This window comes from Chlorocebus sabaeus, chromosome 6 (assembly GCF_047675955.1).
Source record: "Chlorocebus sabaeus isolate Y175 chromosome 6, mChlSab1.0.hap1, whole genome shotgun sequence".
NCBI lineage: Eukaryota > Metazoa > Chordata > Mammalia > Primates > Cercopithecidae > Chlorocebus > Chlorocebus sabaeus.
This window is the reverse complement of record NC_132909.1, coordinates 26054567-26074287: the sequence shown is the minus strand read 5'-3', so window position 1 is coordinate 26074287 and position 19721 is coordinate 26054567. Positions and strand designations below refer to the sequence as shown.

The 19721-nt window shown below is 43.6% G+C and overlaps 1 protein-coding gene across 2 annotated transcripts in view; it reads left to right on the top strand.

The window, feature by feature from the left end:
• Positions 1–19721, top strand: part of TDRD12 (tudor domain containing 12) — a 106678-nt gene that overhangs the window by 1542 nt on the left and 85415 nt on the right. Inside the window, exons 2-4 of one of the 2 annotated variants that reach the window (XM_007996214.3) lie at positions 9685–9843; positions 15124–15260; positions 18624–18743. In XM_007996214.3, the coding sequence (XP_007994405.3) occupies positions 9685–9843; positions 15124–15260; positions 18624–18743 (416 nt within the window). The remainder of the gene's footprint in view (positions 1–9684; positions 9844–15123; positions 15261–18623; positions 18744–19721) is intronic. The other variant, XM_037991503.2, reaches the window with a different exon arrangement.

Sequence of the window (19721 nt, the reverse complement as noted above, 5' to 3'; positions counted from 1 at the left end):
GAGAAAGGAAATCTCAATCACTTTGAAAATCACACTTCAGTGGGCCCAGGAGCGGGACATAGCAAATTGTGAGATTATTATATTATATTATATTATATTATATTATATTATTTATTTATTTTTTTTGAGACAGTTTCGCTCTTGTTGCCCAGGCTGGAGTGCAATGGTGTGACCTCAGCTCACTGCAGTCTCCGCTTCCCGGGTTCCCTACCTCAGCCTCCCAAGTAGCTGGGATTACAGGCGCCCGCCACCGCAGCTGGCTAATTTTTGTATTTTTAGTAGAGACAGGATTTCATCACGTTGGCCAGGCTGTTCTCGAACTCCTGACCTCAGGTGATCCACCTGTCTCAGCCTCCCAAAGTGCTGGGATTACAGGCATAAGCCACCGCGCCTGGTCTATTTTATTTTTTATAGAGACAAGGTGTGTTGCCTAGGCTGGTCTGGAACGCCTGGCCTCAAGCGATCATCCCACCTCAGCCTCCCAAAGCCCTGGGATTACGCCCTGGCCCAGTGGTGCGTTTTTTTTGTTTTTGTTTTTGTTTTTGTTTTTGAGATGGAGTCTTGTTTAGTCGCCCAAGCTGGAGTGCAGTGGCATGATCTCGGCTCACTGCAAGCTCCACCTCCCGGATTCACACCATTCTCCTGCCTCAGCCTCCCAAGTAGCTGAGACTACAGGCGCCCACCACGCCCGGCTATTTATTTTTTGTATTTTTGGTAGAGACGGGATTTCACCTTGTTAGCCAGCATGGTCTCGATCTCCTGACCTCATGATCCATCCACTTTGGCCTCGGAAAGTGCTGGGATTACAGGCGTGAGCTACCGCGCCCGGCCGGTGCGATTTTTAAAACCAGCACTCTCCTTCTCTTACTTGATGTCTTGTGTAATCTCTCTGAACAAAGATTCACAAACGTTTGAGGAAACTGACTCTTACAGAGAATTTGCCCCGAGACTTTAAGGGGTTCAGATCCACTTGGCAAGCTCCTCTCCCCCAGTCAGATGTTGTCTATCAGTCCTAAGGATGCTAGTCCGATTTCTCCTTTAGAAGAGACAGGGCTCTTCCAGGGCTGCACATCCTGACAGGTGCACAACCATCCAGGCAGAACTTTGAAGGCAGGAGCTGGACTTCCTGCTTTCTGTTAGGGAACCCCTTTCCTCTCAGTTGGGCCCAGGAACCCTTTTATTTACCTGCTCAACTCTGATCTGCCCCCACTTATGGCCCTCACCCAGCTCACCCCCTGAGCAAATTCTGTCCTGAATAGGAGTGTTTCCCCAAGTGCGGTGCAGGTACCACCTGTCCTGCAGATGAAGTTAGCTTTTACAAGGATGAAATATTTTTCCCCCCATGTATCCATCAGCAGATGATTGGGTAAACGGAAGCTGGTTTGTACATATACAATGGAATATTATTTAGCCTTAAATATCTGAGAAATCTTTGCCTGACTCATAGTCACAAGGATTTTTTCCCCCATGTATCCTTTTATTATTATTTTTAAATTATTATTATTATTTTTTTGAGATGGAGTCTCGCTCTGTTGCCCAGGCTGGAGTGCAGTGGAGCAGTCTCGGCTCACTGCAACCTCTGCCTCCCGAGTTCAAGCGATTCTCCTGCTTCAGTCCCCTGAGTAACTGGGATTACAGGCGCGTGCCACCGCAGCCAGCTAATTTTTTATATTTTTGGTAGAGACGGGGGTTTCACCATCTGGTATCCAACTCTTGACCTCAAGTGATCTGCCTTCCTCAGCCTCCCAAACTGCTGGGATTACAGGCATGAACTGCTGCACCTGGACCCCCATGTATCCTTTTAGAAGTTTTATAATTTTATATTTTACATTTAGAGATATGATCTGAGTTAATTTTTGTATATGGGGCGAGGCATGGATGAAGTTTCATTTCTTTGCATGCGATTATCTAACTGTTCCAGCATCATTTATTGAAATGACTATCCTTCCTTTGTGTCTTATCAAAAATCAATTGACTATATGTGTGATTGTATTCCTGCTGTATTGATTTATGTACAATACCACACTGTCTTATTACTGTAGCTTTATAGGTAACTCTTGAAGTCAGGTGATATGAATCTTCTAACTATATTTTCAGAATTGTTCTAGTTGCTTGGCTTTTCTAATATGCATTTTGTAATTGCTTGTTGAGTCTACCAAAAAAAAAAAAAAAAAAACCCCTGCTGGAATGGAGTTGTGTTTATAGATGGGTTCAGAGAAAATATATTAATCCATGAACACAGTATATCTATACTTATTTAGGTCTTCTTTCATTTCTTTCCATCAGTGTTTTATAACTTTCAGCATAGGAATTTTGCACATATTTCTAAGATTTAAACCTTTAAGTAATTACTGGGTTTTGTTTTTCAGTAAAAGACACAGGGTCTTGCTGTGTTGGCCAGGCTGGAGCGCAGTTCTGTAATCACAACTTACTGCAACCTCAAACTTCTGGGCTCAAGGGATCCTCCTGCCCCAGCCTCCTGAGTAGCTGGGACTAAAAGCATTTGCCCCCACTCCTAGCTAATTAAAAAAATTTTTCTTTTAGAGACAGGGTCTCACTGTGTTGCCCAGGCTGGTCTCTCAAACTCCTGGGCTCAAGCAATCCTCCCACCTCAGCCTCCCAAAGTACTGGGATTACAGGAGTGAGCCACCACTCCCAGCCTTTTTGTAATTTTCAATTTCCAATTTCCATTTCTGGAATATAGTAATATGATTAAATTATTGTTTTTAATTTGATTTTAAGTTCCAGGATACAAGTGCAGGACGTCCAGGTTTGTTACATAGATAGACGTGTGCCATGGTGGTTTGCTGCAACTATCAACCCATCATCTAGTTATTAAGCCCCACGTGTATTAGTTATTTATCCTGATACTCTCCCTCCCCTCTGCCCCACAGGCCCCAGTGTGTGATTACCCTCACTGTGTCCATGTGTTCTCATTGTTCAGTTCCTGTTTATAAGTGAGAACATATGGTGTTTGGTTTTCTGTTCCAGTGTTAGTTTGCTGAGGATAATGGCTTCCAGCTTCATCCATGTCCCTGCAAAGGACATTATCTTGTTCCTTTTAATGGTTATATAGTATTCCATGATGTATATGTACCACATTTTCTTTATCCAGTCTATCACTGATGGGCATTCGGGTTGATCCCAAGTCTTTGCTATTGTGACTAGTGCTACAATGAACATACGCATGCATGTCTTTATAACAGAATGATTGATATTCCTTTGGGTATATACCCAGTAATGGAATTGCTGGGTCAAATGGTTTCTCTAGTTCTAGATCTTTGAGGAATCACCACACTGCCTTCCACAATGGTTGAATTAATTTACACTCCCACCAGCAGTGTAAAAGCATTCCCATTTCTCCACAGCCTCGCCAGCCATCTGTTGTTTCTTAACTTTTTAATAATATGCCATTCTGACTGGCGTGAGATGGTATCTCATTGTGGTTTTGATTTGCATTTCTCTAATGATCAGTGATGTTGAGCTTTTTTTAATATGTTTGTTGGCCGCATAAATATCTTCTTTTGAGAAGTGTCACAGGCTTTGCCCACTTTTTCATGGGATTTTTTTTTTTCTTGTAAATTTGTTCAGTTCTTTATAGATTCTGGATATTAGACCTTTGTCAGATGGAAAGACTGCAAAAATTTTCTCTCATTCTGTAGGTTTTCTGTTAACTCTGATGATAGTTTCTTTTGCTGTGCAGAAGCTCTTTAGTTTAATTCAATCCCATTTGTCAATTTTTGCTTTTGTTGCAATTGCTTTTGATGTTTTTGTCATGAAATCTTTGCCACTGACTATGTATTGAATGGTATTGCCTAGATTTTTGCCTAGATTTTTTCTTTTTTCTTTTTTTTTTTTTTTTTTTTGAGATGAAGTCTCGCTCTGTTGCCCAGGCTGGAGTGCAGTGGCACAATCTCAGCTCACTGCAAGCTCCGCCTCCTGGGTTCACGCCATTCTCCTGCCTCAGCCTCCCAAGTAGCTGGGACTGCAGGCACCCACCACCACGCCCGGCTAATTTTTTTGTATTTTTAGCAGAAATGGGGTTTCACTGTGTTAGCCAGTATGGTCTTGATCTCCTGACCTCGTGATCCACCTGCCTCGGCCTCCCAAAGTGCTGGGATTACAGGTGTAAGCCACCACGCCTGGCTGGTATTGCCTAGATTTTCTTCTAGGGTTTTTTATAGTTTTAGGTTTTACATTTAATTCTTTATCTTACAAAAATTAAGTTGGCCGGGCGCGGTGGCTCAAGCCTGTAATCCCAGCACTTTGGGAGGCCGAGACGGGCGGATCACGAGGTCAGGAGATCGAGACCATCCTGGCTAACACGGTGAAACCCCGTCTCTACTAAAAAATACAAAAAACTAGCCGGGCGAGGTGGCGGGCGCCTGTAATCCCAGCTACTCGGGAGGCTGAGGCAGGAGAATGGTGTGAACCCGGGAGGCGGAGCTTGCAGTGAGCTGCGATCCGGCCACTGCACTCCAGCCTGGGCGGCAGAGCGAGACTCTGTCTCAAAAAAAAAAAAAAAAAAAAAAAAATTAAGTTAATTTTTGTATAAGGTGTAAGGAAGGGGTCCGGTTTCAATTTTCTGCATATGGTTAGCCAGTTTTCCCAGCACCATTTATTAAATAGGGCATCGTTTCCCCATTGCCTGTTTTTGTCAGGTTTGTCAAAAATCAGATGGTTGTAGATGTGTGGTCTTATTTCTGAGATCTCTATTCTGTTCCATTGGTCTGTGTGTCTGTTTTTGTACCAGTACCACTGTTTTGGTTACTGTAGCCTTGTAGTATAGTTTGAAGTTGGGTGGCATGATGCCTCCAACTTTATTATTTTTGCTTAGGATTGTTTTGGCTATAGGGGCTCTTTTTTGGTTCCCTATCAATTTTAAAGTAGTTTTTTTCTATTTCTGTGAAGAATGTCAATGGTAGTTTAATGGGAATAGCATTGAATCTATAAATTACTTTGGACAGTGTGGCCATTTTCACAATATTCTTCCTATCCATGAGCATGGAATGGTTTTCCATTTGTTTGTGTCCTCTTTTATTTCGTTTGTTAGTTGTATTCTTAGGTATTCTCTTTGTAGCGACAATTGAATTATTTTAATAATCTTGTGCCTTGTAGTCTTATAAAGTCAATTATTAGTTCTGGCATATATATTTTTTATTGTAGTAAAATACATGTAACATAAAATTTGCCATCTTAATCATTTTTAAGTGTACAATTCATGGTATTAAATACATACCTAATGTTGTACAACCATCACCAATGTCCATCTCCAGAAGTCTTTTTCGTCTTGTAAAACTGAAACTCTGCTTTCTCTGTGAATTTGACTACTCTGAGTGCCTCATATAAGTGGAATCATACAGTTTATCCTTTTGTGACTGGCTTATTTCACTCAGCATAATGTCCTCAGGGTTCATTATGTTGTACCATGTGTCAGAATTTCCTTTCTTTTGAAGCCCAATGCAGTGATGTGAACGTGAGGACCCAACTACTTGGGAGGCTGAGGCGGGAGGATTCCTTGAGGTGAGGATTGCTTGAGGTGAGGTGGGCGATATAGCAAGACCCTGTCTCTTAAAAAAATAAAATAAATGTCTTTTTTAAAAAAAGAATTTGGTTCCTTTTTCAGACTGAATAATAGTCCAGTCTACACCACATTTTGCTTATCCATTTATCTGTTGAGGGACATTGGGTTGCTTCTACATTTTAGTTATTGTGAACAATGCTGCTGTGAACACAGGTGTGTAAGTATCTCATCAAGATCTTTCAATTCTCGTGGATCTACACCCAATAGTGGAATTGCTGCATTGTATGGTAATTATAGTTTTAATTTTTTGAGGAGCCGCGCTACCATTTTCCACAGCAGCTATGTCATTTTACATTCCTACCAACAGTACACAATGATTCCAGTGTCTCCACAGCCTTGCCAATACATTATTTTCTGTTTTAACACACCTTCCTGCACGCTGAATTTTCAGGGTTTTTTTGACAGTAGATATCCTCATGAGTGTCAGGTAGTATCTCACTATGGTTATGATTTATGTTTCTCTAATGATTAGTGATGTTGAGTGCCTTTACATGTATTTATTGGCCATTTGTATATCTTCTTTGGAGAAATGTCTATTCAAATCCTTCGCCCATTTTTAAATTGGTTGTTTGGGTTTTTGTATTGTTTTAGGAGTTCTCCGTTTATTCTGGATATTAATCCCTTATGAGATACAAGCCTTGCAAATATTTTCCCCCATTCCATAAGTTGACTTTCTACTGTGGTGGTAGTGACTTTTGATGCACACAATTTTTAAATTTCAATGAAGCCCAGTTTGTCTATTTTTTCTTTTGTTGCCTATGCTTTTGGTGTCATATCCAAGAAATTGTCAAATCCAGCATCACAAAGCATTTGTTCTGTGTCGTCTTTTGTAGTTTTAGGCCTTCCATTTAGGTTTTGGATCCATTTTGAGTATAGTGTCACATAAAGGTCCAAATTGTTATTTTTTTTGCTTTTTGAGATAGAGTCTCACTGTGTTACCCAGGCCGGAGTGCAGTGGTGCAATTTCAGCTCACTGCAACCTCCACCTCTCAGGTTCAAGTGATTCTCTTGGTGTAGCCTCCTGAGTAGCTGGGATTACATGCATGTACCATCACACCTGACTAATTTTGTATTTTTAGTAGAGATGGGGTTTCACCATGTTGGCCAGGCTTGTCTCGAACTCATGACCTTAGGTGATCTGCCTGCATTGGCCTTTCAAAGTACCGGGATTACAGGTGTGAGCCACTTTGCCTGGCCTCCAAGTTCATTCTTTTGCATGTGAATATCCAGTTTTCCCAACACTCATTTATTACAAAACCTTTGCCTGAATGGTTTTGGTACCCTTGTCAGAAATCATTTGAATAGATACACAAAGGTTTATTCTGGACTCTCTATTCTACTCTGTTGGTCTGTATGTCTTTAGTTCAGTACCACACTGTTTTGATTACTGTAGCTTTGTAGTGAAGTTTTGGTAAAGTTTTGAGATCAAGTGTGAGTCCTCTAGTTTTGTTCTTTTTTGATATTGTTTTGGCTGTTTTGGGTCCCTTGGGATTTCACATGAATTTTAGAATGTGCTTTTCTATTTCTGAAAAAAATATCATTGTGGATTTTGGTAGGGATTGAATTGAATGTGTAGACTGCTTTGAGCAGGATTGGCATCTTAATGATATTAAGTCTTCCAGTCAATGAATGTGGGATGTCTTTCCATTTATTTATGTCTTCTTTAATTTCTTTCAGCAGTGTTTTATAGTTTTCATTGTAGTTAAAATTTTTTAATAGACTTCTTAAGGTTCTCTGTATAGACAATCATGTTCTTTATGAATAAAGACAATTTTTTTTTTTTTTTTTTTGAGACGGAGTCTCACTCTGTCGCCCAGGCTGGAGTGCAGTGGCCAGATCTCAGCTCACTGCAAGCTCCACCTCCCGGGTTTATACCATTCTGCTGCCTCAGTCTCCCAAGTAGCTGGGACTACAGGCGCCCGCCACCTCGCCTGGCTAGTTTTTTGTGTTTTTTAGTAGAGACGGGGTTTCACCGTGTTAGCCAGGTTGGTCTCGATCTCCTGACCTTGTGATCCACCCGTCTTGGCCTCCCAAAGTGCTGGGATTACAGGCTTGAGCCACTGCGCCCGGCCGAATAAAGACAATTTTATTTATTCCTTTCTAATCTTCCTGATAGTCTTTTTCCTGTCTTATTGTACTAACTGGGACCTTTAGTACAATGTTAGCAAGTATACCCCTTGTGAAATTTTTCTTTTCCATTTTTTTTTTTTTGAGACGGAGTCTTGCTCTGTTGCCTAGCCTGGAGTGCAGTGGCACAATCTCAGTTCACTGCAAGCTCCACCTCCCGGGTTCACCATTCTTCTGCCTCAGCCTCCTGAGTAGCTGGGACTACAGGTGCCCACCACCACGCCCGGCTAATTTTTTGTATTTTTAGTAGAGACGGAGTTTCACCGTTTTAGCCACGATGGTCTTGATCACCTGACCTTGTGATCCGCCCGCCTCCGCCTCCCAAAGTGCTGGGATTACAGGTGTGAGCCACAGTGCCTGGCTAAAACTGTGTATTTCTTTCAGCCTTTCCACCGTTGGTCTTCTCTGGACTCCTTGGGGTCTCATCTCTGCCAAGAATGTGACGGGTGTTCTTATGCAGACTTTAGGGCTCCCCTTCTTTGGCTCTCTATTTAGGAATTTTACCCTTTAATTCTCAAGCTGCTATGGCAGCCCCAGACTCTGTTCTCTGATTTCCTCAAGCCACAAACATTATGACTTTCTCCTTGAATTGCAGCTGCTTAACACCGCGTGGACTGGGGGATGGGCTCAGGGAAAAAGCCATGTAAAAGTGGATCTCACCCAGTGAAGTTTCCTTCTTTCAAGGGTTGACTTTCCTCCAGGTTCTGTTTGCTTTTGGTAGCTCGTCACTGCCTTCAAATTGTTATTTTGTATTTTTTCCAGGATTTATTATTGTTACTCATAGGTGATATAGAAACTATTCTGTTGTTACTGGAACCAGAATAACTGCTGTTCTTTTTTCTGGTTATTTGTTATAAAAATGTTCAAACCTTCAGAAAAGTAGAAATAATACTAATGTGAATACCTGTATTCTTACCACCTTGGATTTAGGATCCCAAATCTCGAGATGTCATTTTTTCTAGGCAATGTTAGGTAATACTTTTGAAAAATCATGAGTTCTTGGCTGGGCGCAGTGGCTTACACCTGTAATCCCAGCACTTTGGGAGGCTGAGATGGGCGAATCACCTGAGGTCAGGAGTTCGAGATCAGCCTGGCCAACATGATGAAATCCTGTCTCTACTAAAAATACAAAATTAACTGAGCATGGTGGCGCATGCCTGTAATCCCAGCTACTGAGGAGACTTAGGCAGGAGAATTGCTTGAACCCAGGAGGCAGAGGTTGCAGTGAGCTGAGATTGCGCCACTGCACTCCAACCTGGGTGACACAGCGAAACCTTTTGGTATTTTCAATTCAAATTTAGCTTTTCACTTTATGTCTTTAACAATGAAAATCTTGGCTTCTAATAACAATAGTACACAACAAAATACATTCCAGGAAGTCTGACTTCCTTCCGTGTCCCTTCTCCATTTCTCCCCTCCCCTTAGGTCATGGTTTGCGTTTATTTTGGTTTATCTGTCATTATTTCTTTTTTTATTATGAGCAGAATGTACTTATATTCACAGTGCTTTCTCTTTCTTACAAAAGAATAATACAAATCAGGAACAGTTGCTCATGCCTGTAATCCCAGCACTTAGGGAGGCCCAGGTGGGAAAATTGTTTGAGCCCCGGAGTTTGAGACTAGCCTGAGCAAAATAGTGAGGCACCATCTCTGGTTTTTCTTTTTTAACAAACAAAAGTATTAGAAACATTGCTCTGAACCTTGTGTTTGTATATTATTATGGATTTTTCAGAATATAGGAGATCGAGGACATCTGCTTGTTTTTTGAGTCACAACACATAATTGAGAATTACATCCCATTGGTTACGTGTTTTAGAATTTTCTCTTTGGTCCAACCATTTAAGCAAAGGCGTTTGTCAAGAATTTGTTAGGTCACTTAAATTAGAAACAGTAATCATGGCTCTAAAGTTTATTATTTTGTGATACTACTTTTAAACCATATATTGTTCTGTTTGTCCTTTAAAAATTTTACAGATTGAAGATCCAGGTTGCTTCTGGGTTATTATAAAAGGGTGTAGTCCCTTTTTAGATCATGATGTCGACTATCAAAAATTAAATAGTGCGATGAACGACTTCTACAACAGCATGTGTCAAGATATAAAAATAAAGCCATTAACATTGGAAGAAGGACAGGTATGTATCTAAATGTTGTTTAGTCACTGTGTCTTGAAACACCACTCACAATATAAGCTATTTTGGCAATGACGATGATTCAAGCTTTTAGAGTATTTTAATTTCTTACACTCAGTGGCTTGTGTTAGGCTTTTTTTGAGATGGAGTCTCGCTCTGTCACGCAGGCTGAAGTATAGTGGCGCCATCTGGGCTCACCGCAACCTCTGTGTCTTGGGTTCAAGCACTTCTGCCTCAGCCTCCTGAGTAGCTGGAATTACAGGCATGAGCCACCACACCCAGCTAATTCTGGTAGTTTTAGTAGAGATGGGGTTTCACCATGTTGGCCAGGATGGTCTGGAACTCCTGACCTCAAGTGATCCACCCGCCTTGGCCTCCTGAAGTGCTGGGATTACAGGCTTGAGCCACCGTGCCCGGCCAGTGTAAGGGTCTTTAGGTTGCACAAGATTCAGGCTAGTCATGGAAGGGGGTGGCCGCCACATAAGGTCCATGTGGGGCAGGAGGAAACAGAATGTCATCTACACCCAGGCATGAGGGCCATCCCTCTGGGGCTGGGAACCAGGGGATTATTTGAGATCCCGCAGAGCTATAGGGACCTCAGCAAAGAGGGAGTGGGTCTTCAGTGTAGGGCCAACGCCTCCCTTTTGGTTGCTCATGACTTTGGCCAACTCACATGTCTTCATTTTCCTTACTCCACGCCGTGGCCCCTCCTTGCCTTCTTGCAGCATCAGCTCCTATTGCCCCTTGTCATGGTCTCTGCAGCTCAGCTACTTTTCAGAAGAGAGTGATTTTTTGTGATGGTATAATAGGAAAAGATTTATAACCTCTTTATGAGAAAAAGCAGAAATAATTTGAATCCCCTTCCCCCAAATCATCATTAATAACATAATTTATTTTAGTATATGTCCTGCTGAAGCAAGCACAATAACATAATTATTTGTTTCCATGCCATTGACTAATTGAAGAAGTTAAACCAGGTCTATTGTTTTTAAAAATATTCCACATTTTGGGCTGGACGTGGTGGCTCACTCCTGTAATCCCAGCACTTTGGGAGGCCAAGGCAAGAAGATTGCTTGAGCCTAGGAGTTTTGTGAACAGCCTGGGCAACATAGTAAGACCCTATCTCTACAAAACATAAAAAGATTAGCGGGCATGGTAGCACGCGCCTGTGGCCCCAGCTACTCTGGAGGCTAAGGCAAGAAGATCACTTCATGGAGCAAGACTATAGGCACCGTTTTTTCCACAGCAGGTCCTCGCTTCATGTCTCTGTGTCACATCTTGGTAATTCTCCCAATGTTTCGAACTTTTTCATTATTATTCTATCTGTTATGGTGATCTGTGGCCAGTGATCTTTGAGTTAGTATTTTAATTGTTTTGGGGTGCCACCAATTGCATCCATGTAAGATGGTGAATTTTATCAATAAATGTGTGTTCTGACTGCTCCACCGTCTCTCCCCCTCTGCCCAGGCCTGACACACAATTGAAATTAGGCCAGTTAATAACCCATGTTATAACCTTGTGTTCACTGACACACAATTGAAATTAGGCCAATTAATAACCCTGCAATGGCCCCTAAGTGTTCAGGTGAAAGGATGAATTACATTAAGTTAAAAGCCAGAAATGATTGAACTTAGAGGAAGACATTTTGAAAGCTGAGATAGGCTGAAAGCTAGGCCTCTTGCACCAAACAGTTAGCAAAGTTGTGAATGCAAAGGAAAAGTTCTTGAAGGAAATTAAAAGTGCCGCTCTGGAAAACACACAAATGAAAAAAAAAGACACAGCCTTATTGGTAATATGGAGAATGTTTTATTGGTCAGGATAGAAGCTCAAACCAGTTACTACATTCCCTTCAGCCAAAGCCTGATCCAGAGCAAGGCCCTAACTCTCTTCAGTTGTATAAAGGCTGAGTGAGGTTAGGAAGCTGCAGGGAAAAAATATCAAGCTAGCAGAGGTTGGTTCGTGAGGTTTAAGGGAAGAGGCCATCTCCACGACATAAAGTGCAAGGTGAAGCGCAAGGGCTGATGGAGAGGCTGCAGCAGTTTCTCCAGATGTAGCTAAGATCATTAATGAAAGTGGACACACTAAGTAATAGGTTTTCAATGTATACAAGACAGCCTTCTATTGGAGAAGATGTCTTCTCGGACTTCCAGAGCTAAATAGGAGAAGTCAGCCAGGTGCGGTGGCTCACACCTGTAATCCCAGCACTCTGGGAGGCCGAGGTGGGTGGATCACCTAAGGTCAGGAGTTTGAGACCAGCCTAGTCAACATGGTGAAACCCCGTCTCTACTAAAAATACAAAAATTAACCAGGTGTGGTGGTGGGTGCCTGTAATCCCAGCTACTGGGGAGGCTGAGGCAGGAGAATTGCTTGAACCTGGGAGGTGGAGGTTGCAGTGAGCTGAGATGGTGCCACTGCACACTAGCCTGGGTGACAGAGAGAGACTCCATCTTAAAAAATAAATAGGGGAAGTCGGTGTCTTTAAAGGACTAAAGCTTTAAAGGTCAGAGTGGCTTTCTTATTAAGGGCTAATGCAGCTGGCGACTTTTAAGTTGAAGCCAGTGCTCATTTACCATTCCAAAAGTCCTGTGACCCTTGAAGATTATGCTGGCTCTACTCTATCTGCTCTACAAATGGAACAAGAAAGCCTGAATGACAGCATATCTGTTCATGCATGGCTCACTGAATATGTTAAGCTTACTGTCGAGGTCTATGCTCAGAAAGAAAGATTCCTTTCAAAATATTACTGCTGAGCTGGGTGCGGTGGCATATGTCCACAGTCTCAGCTACTTGGGAGCCTGAGGCGGGAAGACCACTTGGGCCCAGGAGTTCGAGTCCAGCCTAGGCAATGTAGTGATGAGACCTTGTCTCTAAAACAAAAACAACAAACAATTAATGCTCATTGACAGTGCACCTGGTCACTGAAGAGCTCTCATGGAGATGTATGAGATGAATGTGGCTTTCATGCCTCATTTTCAAGGTTGATTGGCTGTGTGAATTATTAACTATTCATGGTATTTCTACAGGATGCTTTGATTTCAGCATTAAATAGAAATACCCTTCATCCTTTGTCAGGATTTCTGTTGAATTATTCAAGTTTTGAGTTATGTGAGGTTCTCTAGAACCTATCCTTTGCAGTATGGCTGTACTGTGTTTTCCAACTTACATTCCCCAGTACAGCAATCTCTGTCAGTCCTCTTCTTTTCTGTTTGAGCACAGCTCTCCCTGCTGGACTGCTTTATAAACCTGTGGCTAGCATACAGTTTGTTAGTTGAGTTGGCTGTGGCCTGGCAGTCCTGTGGTACGGTCAGGTTGCCAAGGGTTGTCACCTCTGCAGGGTGGTTCTCCTTAAAAGGGGCTGCAGGCGTTTACAGATGCTTCCTAACTTACGATGAGGTTATGTCCTGATATTGTAAATTAAAAATGCACGTAATACACCTAACCTGCTGACCAGCCTAGCTTACCCTAGCCTACTTAAATGTGCTCAGAACACTTACATTAGCTTACAGTTGGGCAAGATCACTTAATACAAAGCCTATTTCATAGTAAAGTTTAAATATCTATGTATTTTATTGAATACTGCACACTATGTAAAAATTGCAATAGTTTCACACCATCATAATGTTGAAAATTGTAAGTTAAACCATCGTAAGTCAGGGACTCTGTACTTATTCAGCCATCAGACAGGTAGTTTATTGATTGATTGATTGATTGATTGAGACAGACTCTCATTCTGTTGCCCAGGCCCTGGAGTGCAGTGGCGCGATCCTTGGCTCACTGCAACCTCTGCCTCCCTGGCTCAAGCAATCCTCCTGCCTCAGCCTCCTGAGTAGCTGGGACTACAGGCACATGCCACCATCCCTGGCTGATTTTTGTATTTTTAGTAGAGATGGGGTTTTTCCATGTTGGTCAGGCTGGTCTCGAACTCCTGAGCTCAGGTGATCCATTCACCTTGGCCTCCCAAAGTGCTGAGACAGGGTCTCACTGTGCCACCCAGGCTGGAGTGCAGTGGTGCGATCATAGCCCACTGCAGCCTCCAGCTCCTGGGTTCCAGCGATCCTCCTGCCTCATCCTCCCAAGTAGCTGAGACTACAGGCACATACCACCATGCCTGGTTCAAGTAGTATTTGAAGACTTAGTATATGCCAGGCACTGTGCTAGGTGCTGGGCATTTGGTGGTAAACAAAACAGGCAAATATCCATGTCATCAAGGAGCCAGCGTCCAGTTATGACAGATAGTAAACAAATGTCAGAGGCCAATAAGAGTCATGGGGAGTCTGGGCGTGGTGGCTCATGCCTGTAATCCCAGCAGTTTGGGAGGCTGAGGCAGGTGGATCACCTGAGGTCAGAAGTTTGAGACCATCCTGACCAATATGATGAAACCCCGTCTCTACTAAAAAAAAATACAAAAATTATCTGGGCCTGGTGGCATGCACCTGTAATCCCAGCTACTCGGGAGGCTGAGACGGGAGAATCACTTGAACCCGGGAGGCGGAGGTTGCAGTGAGCCAAGATTGTACCATTGCACTCCAGCCTGGGCAACAACAGCAAAACAACATCTCAAAAAAAAAAAAAAAAAAGAGTCATGGGTAAGGGAGTGGAAGGATGAGCCTGGTGGCAGCTTCCTGTTGGGCAGATACATTATTGACAATCATTCCTAAGCATTATTTCCTGATTTAAGAAGGTAAAGGAATGCATTTTTCTTATTTTACTTTCTAAAAATTGTCCTCAGTTAAGGAGTGAAAATGATTGTAGTAAGAAAAACAGTGACCTAGTACCCAGGCGGCCTGTATTCCTGAGGTTTCCTTATGGGCAGAGGAACACAGCTTGGATAGGCCTGGCCTCCTGGCATCTCTTTTCTCTGCTGTAAGGGAGAATGTTGACTGGGATGGTTTTAAGAGTACCTTTCAGTGCTCTTGTTCTTTGACGAGATGTTAACACTGATCTGAAAAAACCTTTCTGTTGGCTGGGCGCGGTGGCTCACGCCTGTAATCCCAGCACTTTGGGAGGCTGAGGCGGGTGGATCACGAGGTCAGGAGTTTGAGACCAGCCTATCCAACATAGTGAAACCCTGTCTCTACTAAAATACAAAAATTAGCCAGGCATGGTGGTGGGCGCCTGTAATCCCAGCTACTTGGGAGGCTGAGGCAAGAGAATTGCTTGAACCTGGGAGGTGGAGGTTGCAGTGAGCTGAGATTGTGCCACTGCACTCCAGCCTGGGTGACAGAGTGAGACTCTGTCTCAAAAAAATAAATAAATAAAAATAACTCTCTGTTTATTTTGCAGGTGTGTGTGGTCTATTGTGAGGAACTAAAGTGCTGGTGCAGGGCCATTGTCAAATCAATTATGTCTTCTGCAGACCAGTACCTGGCAGAATGTTTCCTTGTGGACTTTGCCAAGAACATTCCAGTCAAATCCAAAAAGTATGTATACCTTACACTCTTTTCAGAGACAAATGTCAGTTTCAAAGGAGAATGTCCATTTTAAAGTATGGGGCTAGAGGTCACTACCATTGAGAAAAGACAAAACTGGAGTTCTTTAACTTCAAGAAGGGGAGCTTTGTGGGTTTCAGATCTGCACCCACTGACTGGCAAAGCGGGTGGGCAGGATGAAGGCTCAGGTGGCTCTGGCCCTCTGCCACTGTCTGTCCTGGCAGGGCAGGCAGGTTCAGGTGATGTTCTCTGCATCTCCTGGCTGCTCTCTGCATCTCCTGGGTTCTCTATCATGTGACTGCTCTCTGCATCTCCTGGGGTTCTCTCTCTATCACCTGGTTATTTTCTGCATCTCCTGGCTGCTCTCTGCATCTCCTGGGTTCTCTATCATGTGACTGCTCTCTGCATCTCCTGGGTTCTCTATCATGTGACTGCTCTCTGCATCTCCTGGGGTTCTCTCTCTATCACCTGGTTATTTTCTGCATCTCCTGGCTGCTCTCTGCATCTCCTGGGTGCTCTCTGCATCTCCTGGGTGCTCTCTGCATCTCCTGGGGTTCTCTCTCTATCACCTGGTTACTTTCTGCATCTCCTGGCTGCTCTCTGCATCTCCTGGGGTTCTCTCTGCATCTCCTGGGGTTCTCTCTGCATCTCCTGGGGTTCTCTCTGCATCTCCTGGGGTTCTCTCTCTATCACCTGGTTATTTTCTGCATCTCCTGGCTGCTCTCTGCATCTCCTGGGGTTCTCTCTGCATCTCCTGGGGTTCTCTCTGCATCTCCTGGGGTTCTCTCTGCATCTCCTGGGGTTCTCTCTGCATCTCCTGGGGTTCTCTCTGCATCTCCTGGGGTTCTCTCTGCATCTCCTGGGGTTCTCTCTGCATCTCCTGGGTACCCTCTGCCTCTCCTGGGTGCTCTCTGCATCTCCTGGCTGCTCTCTGCATTTCCTGGGGTTCTTTCTGCATCTCCTGGGTACCCTCTGCATCTCCTGGGTGCTCTCTGGATCTCCTGGGTGCTCTCTGCATCTCCTGGGTGCTCTCTGCGTCTCCTGGGGTTCTGTCTGCACCTCCTGGGTTCTCTCTGCACCCCCTGGGATACTGTCTGCGTCTCCTGGGTGCTCTCTGCATCTCTTTGCTGCTCTCTGCATTTCCTGGGGTTCTCACTGCATCTTCTGGCTGCTCTCTGCATCTCCTGGATGCTGCTTGCTGGCTGCTCTCCTGCCTGTACTCAGTTTCCTTATGCCCTTTAGGGAGGCTTGGCTGCAAGAAAGACATTTCCAGGAGGTAGAGAGAAATGCCTCTCTCCACAGAAGAGGTGTTGCTGGCATAGTCTCAGGGTTGCAGAGAGCAGAGCTTGTACTCACGTGGGTGTTCCTGGTTGTCCTGCTTAAGAGAGGGAGGGTGTGACCATCAGTGAGGTGAGGTTGGGAAATGGCTCGGAATGAGCTGGTGCCTAGATGGCGCTGTGCAGCCTTCACTGCTTCTGGGACCACACTTCATGGTTCATTAGAAAACACCAGCAACAAGTCAGTCTTGGTGTTTTCTGATGATTTTTCCATAGTTTTCCATCCCAGAGTAAGAGGATGTCAGTTTAATAAATACGAGAATTCTGATTTCACTGAGAAAGAGCAATACCAAATAGACTTGATTGCGATAAGAGGTGTCTGGTTTTTTTTTTTGTTTTTTTGAGACAGAGTTTTACTCTGTCCCCCAGGCTAGAGTGCAGTGGTGTGATCTCGGCTCACTGCAATCTCTGCCTCCCAGTTCAAGTGATTCTCCTGCCTCAGTCTCCCAAGTAGCTGGGACTACAGACGCGTGCCACCACGTCCAGCTAATTTTTGTATTTTTAGTAAAGACGGGGTTTCGCCATGTTGGCCAGGCTGGTCTTGAACTCCTAACCTCAGGTTATCCACTTGCCTCATCCTCCCAAAATGCTGGGATTACAGGCGTAAGCCACTGCACCCAGCCAGGAAGTGTCTATTGAATAGAAGAATTTCATGGCAGACATGCTTGTCAGACATTGGGGATTTACAGTACTTAATGTAAGAGTAGGTACCATTCGAGCTTATGATCCTGCATCTCATACGACCATAATCACTGCAAAAACAATTATTGTGTTTAACTGTTTGGGAAGCTTTTCTTTTTGCATTTGGTGTTTTACATTTAGTTTGTTTTGGGTGAGAAAATCGTATAATTATATAGAGCTTGAGGAGACTTCAGGGGGCCATGGATGCAGCTACCTTTCCCTAACCTGTCTGAGACAGAAGATGGCCGGGCTGCCCAGACAGGACATAATAGGAACCCTGGAAAGAAGGCCAGTTCATGTGGAAATAGTATGTTGAAGTGGTTTTTTGGCCAGGAGTGGTGGCTCATACCTGTAATCCCAGCACTTTGGAAGGCCAAGGCAGGAGGATCACTTGAGGCCAGGAGTTCAAGACCAGCCTGGGCAGCATAGTGAGACCCGGACTCTACAAAGAAAAAAAATGTAAAAATAAAATGCTCTGTCGTTTGCTGAAGAAAAATGGAAATTAAATTGCCGAACTTACTATTTAAAAATCTCAGTCCTGCAGCTCTTTAGTGCAAAGTTGGCAAATACTAATTATTAAAACGTCTGTTCATTTACAGAAACTTTTAAGGTAATTTTGGTCATATATTGAGATTGTTATTTAGAAAATCTTGAATAGAATTTGCTTTACAGGTATGTTCATTAGTGTCCAGTATTTGTCCACCTAAGGAGCCTTATTAGACCTTGTTTGTTTGAGACAGAGTTTCACTTTTGTTGCCCAAGCTGGAGCACAATGGCACGATCTCAGCTCACTGCAAACTGCCTCCCAGGTTCAAGTGATTCTCCTGCCCCAGCCTCTTGAGTAGCTGGGATTATAGGAGCACACCACCACGCCCGCCTAATTTTTTGTAGTTTTAGTAGAGACGGGGTTTCATCATGTTGGCCAGGCTGATCTTGAACTCCTGACCTCAGGTGATCTGCCCAACTCAGCCTGCCAAAGGGCTGGGATTACAGGCATGAGCCACCGTGCCTGGCCAGGAGCTTTCCTAAGACATTTTTTTCCTAAACTCTTACCCCTAGATCGTGAAATGTCAATTTCACTGATATACTATCTATGTACCATATCCATGCTTTATGTATCAAAAGAGTATGTTTTTTTTTCAATCTCCCAAGAAACAGTTTTTCCCTCTCGACCAAATGTCTCCAAGCACTGTTAGTGGCTATATTAGAAACAGAAAGAATTGTTGTTTGTGTGTTTTGTTTTACATTAAGTATATTAATAAAATAGGTGCACTGTAATGGAATATGTTGTATGTAATTTTCTATATAATGGAGCTGTTTCTGTTTCACTTTTTAGCATCCGAGTTGTAGTAGAATCGTTTATGCAGCTTCCCTATAGAGCAAAAAAATTCAGCCTGTACTGCACAAAGCCTGTCACATTACACATTGACTTCTGCCGAGACAGTACTGACATTGTGTAAGTACAGCTTCTTAAGTCCTTCAAATCATTAGTAAAAGCCTTCTGTCAAGTGCACGATGTTTCTATGAAGCCAGTTCCTCTGTAGAAGTGCTGAGCAGGAGGTCTCTGTTCTTCAGGAGGGGCTTCTGAGTCAGTGTTTGTCTGACCTGGCTGTGGTTGAGAGGGTTTGGAGCAGGGCCTGAGCTCTGTGCTTCTTGCCTTTGTTTCAGACTTATAAAAAGTAATAAATTAACTGTAAAGAAAAATATTCATAAAACATAGGATCATGGAGCATTATACATATGTGTATACACACATACACACACACACAGACACACACACTTTTTGAGACAGGGTCTCACCCTGTTGCCTGGGCTGTAGTGCAGTTGCATGATCATGGCTCATTGCAGCTTCACCCTCCTGGGTTCCAGCAATCCTCCCACCTCAGCCTCCCAAATAGCTGGGACTACAGGCACACACCACCATACCCAGCTAACTCCCTCCCCTCTTTCCCCCTCCCCTCCCTTCTTCTACCTCCCTCCCTTCTTGCTTTCTTTTTTTAAGATAGGGTCTCACTATCTTGCCCAGGCTGGTTTCAAACTTCTGGGCTTAAGTGATCCTCCCACCTTGGCCTCCCAAAGTTCTGGGATTCCAGGCACAAACCACTGTGCTGGGCCCATGGAGCAATATAAAAGAGTCCATTGCAGTTTTCTCCAGGCCCACATCCTTCCTCCTGGGAGGCCTCTGTGATCTTTTCCAGCTCTGAACTTGTGGGCCTTTGTCAGTGCTTTTACACACACTTACCTGTGTGGAGCTTTTAACAAAAATTAGAACATACTGTCTTATTTGCAGAATTAAGAATGTATGTTGAGGCCAGTTGCGGTGGCTTACACCTGTAATTCCAGCACTTTGGGAGGCCAAGGCATGGGAATCACCTGAGGTCAGGAGTTCAAGACCAGCCTGACCAACATGGCGAAACCCTGTTTCTACTAAAAA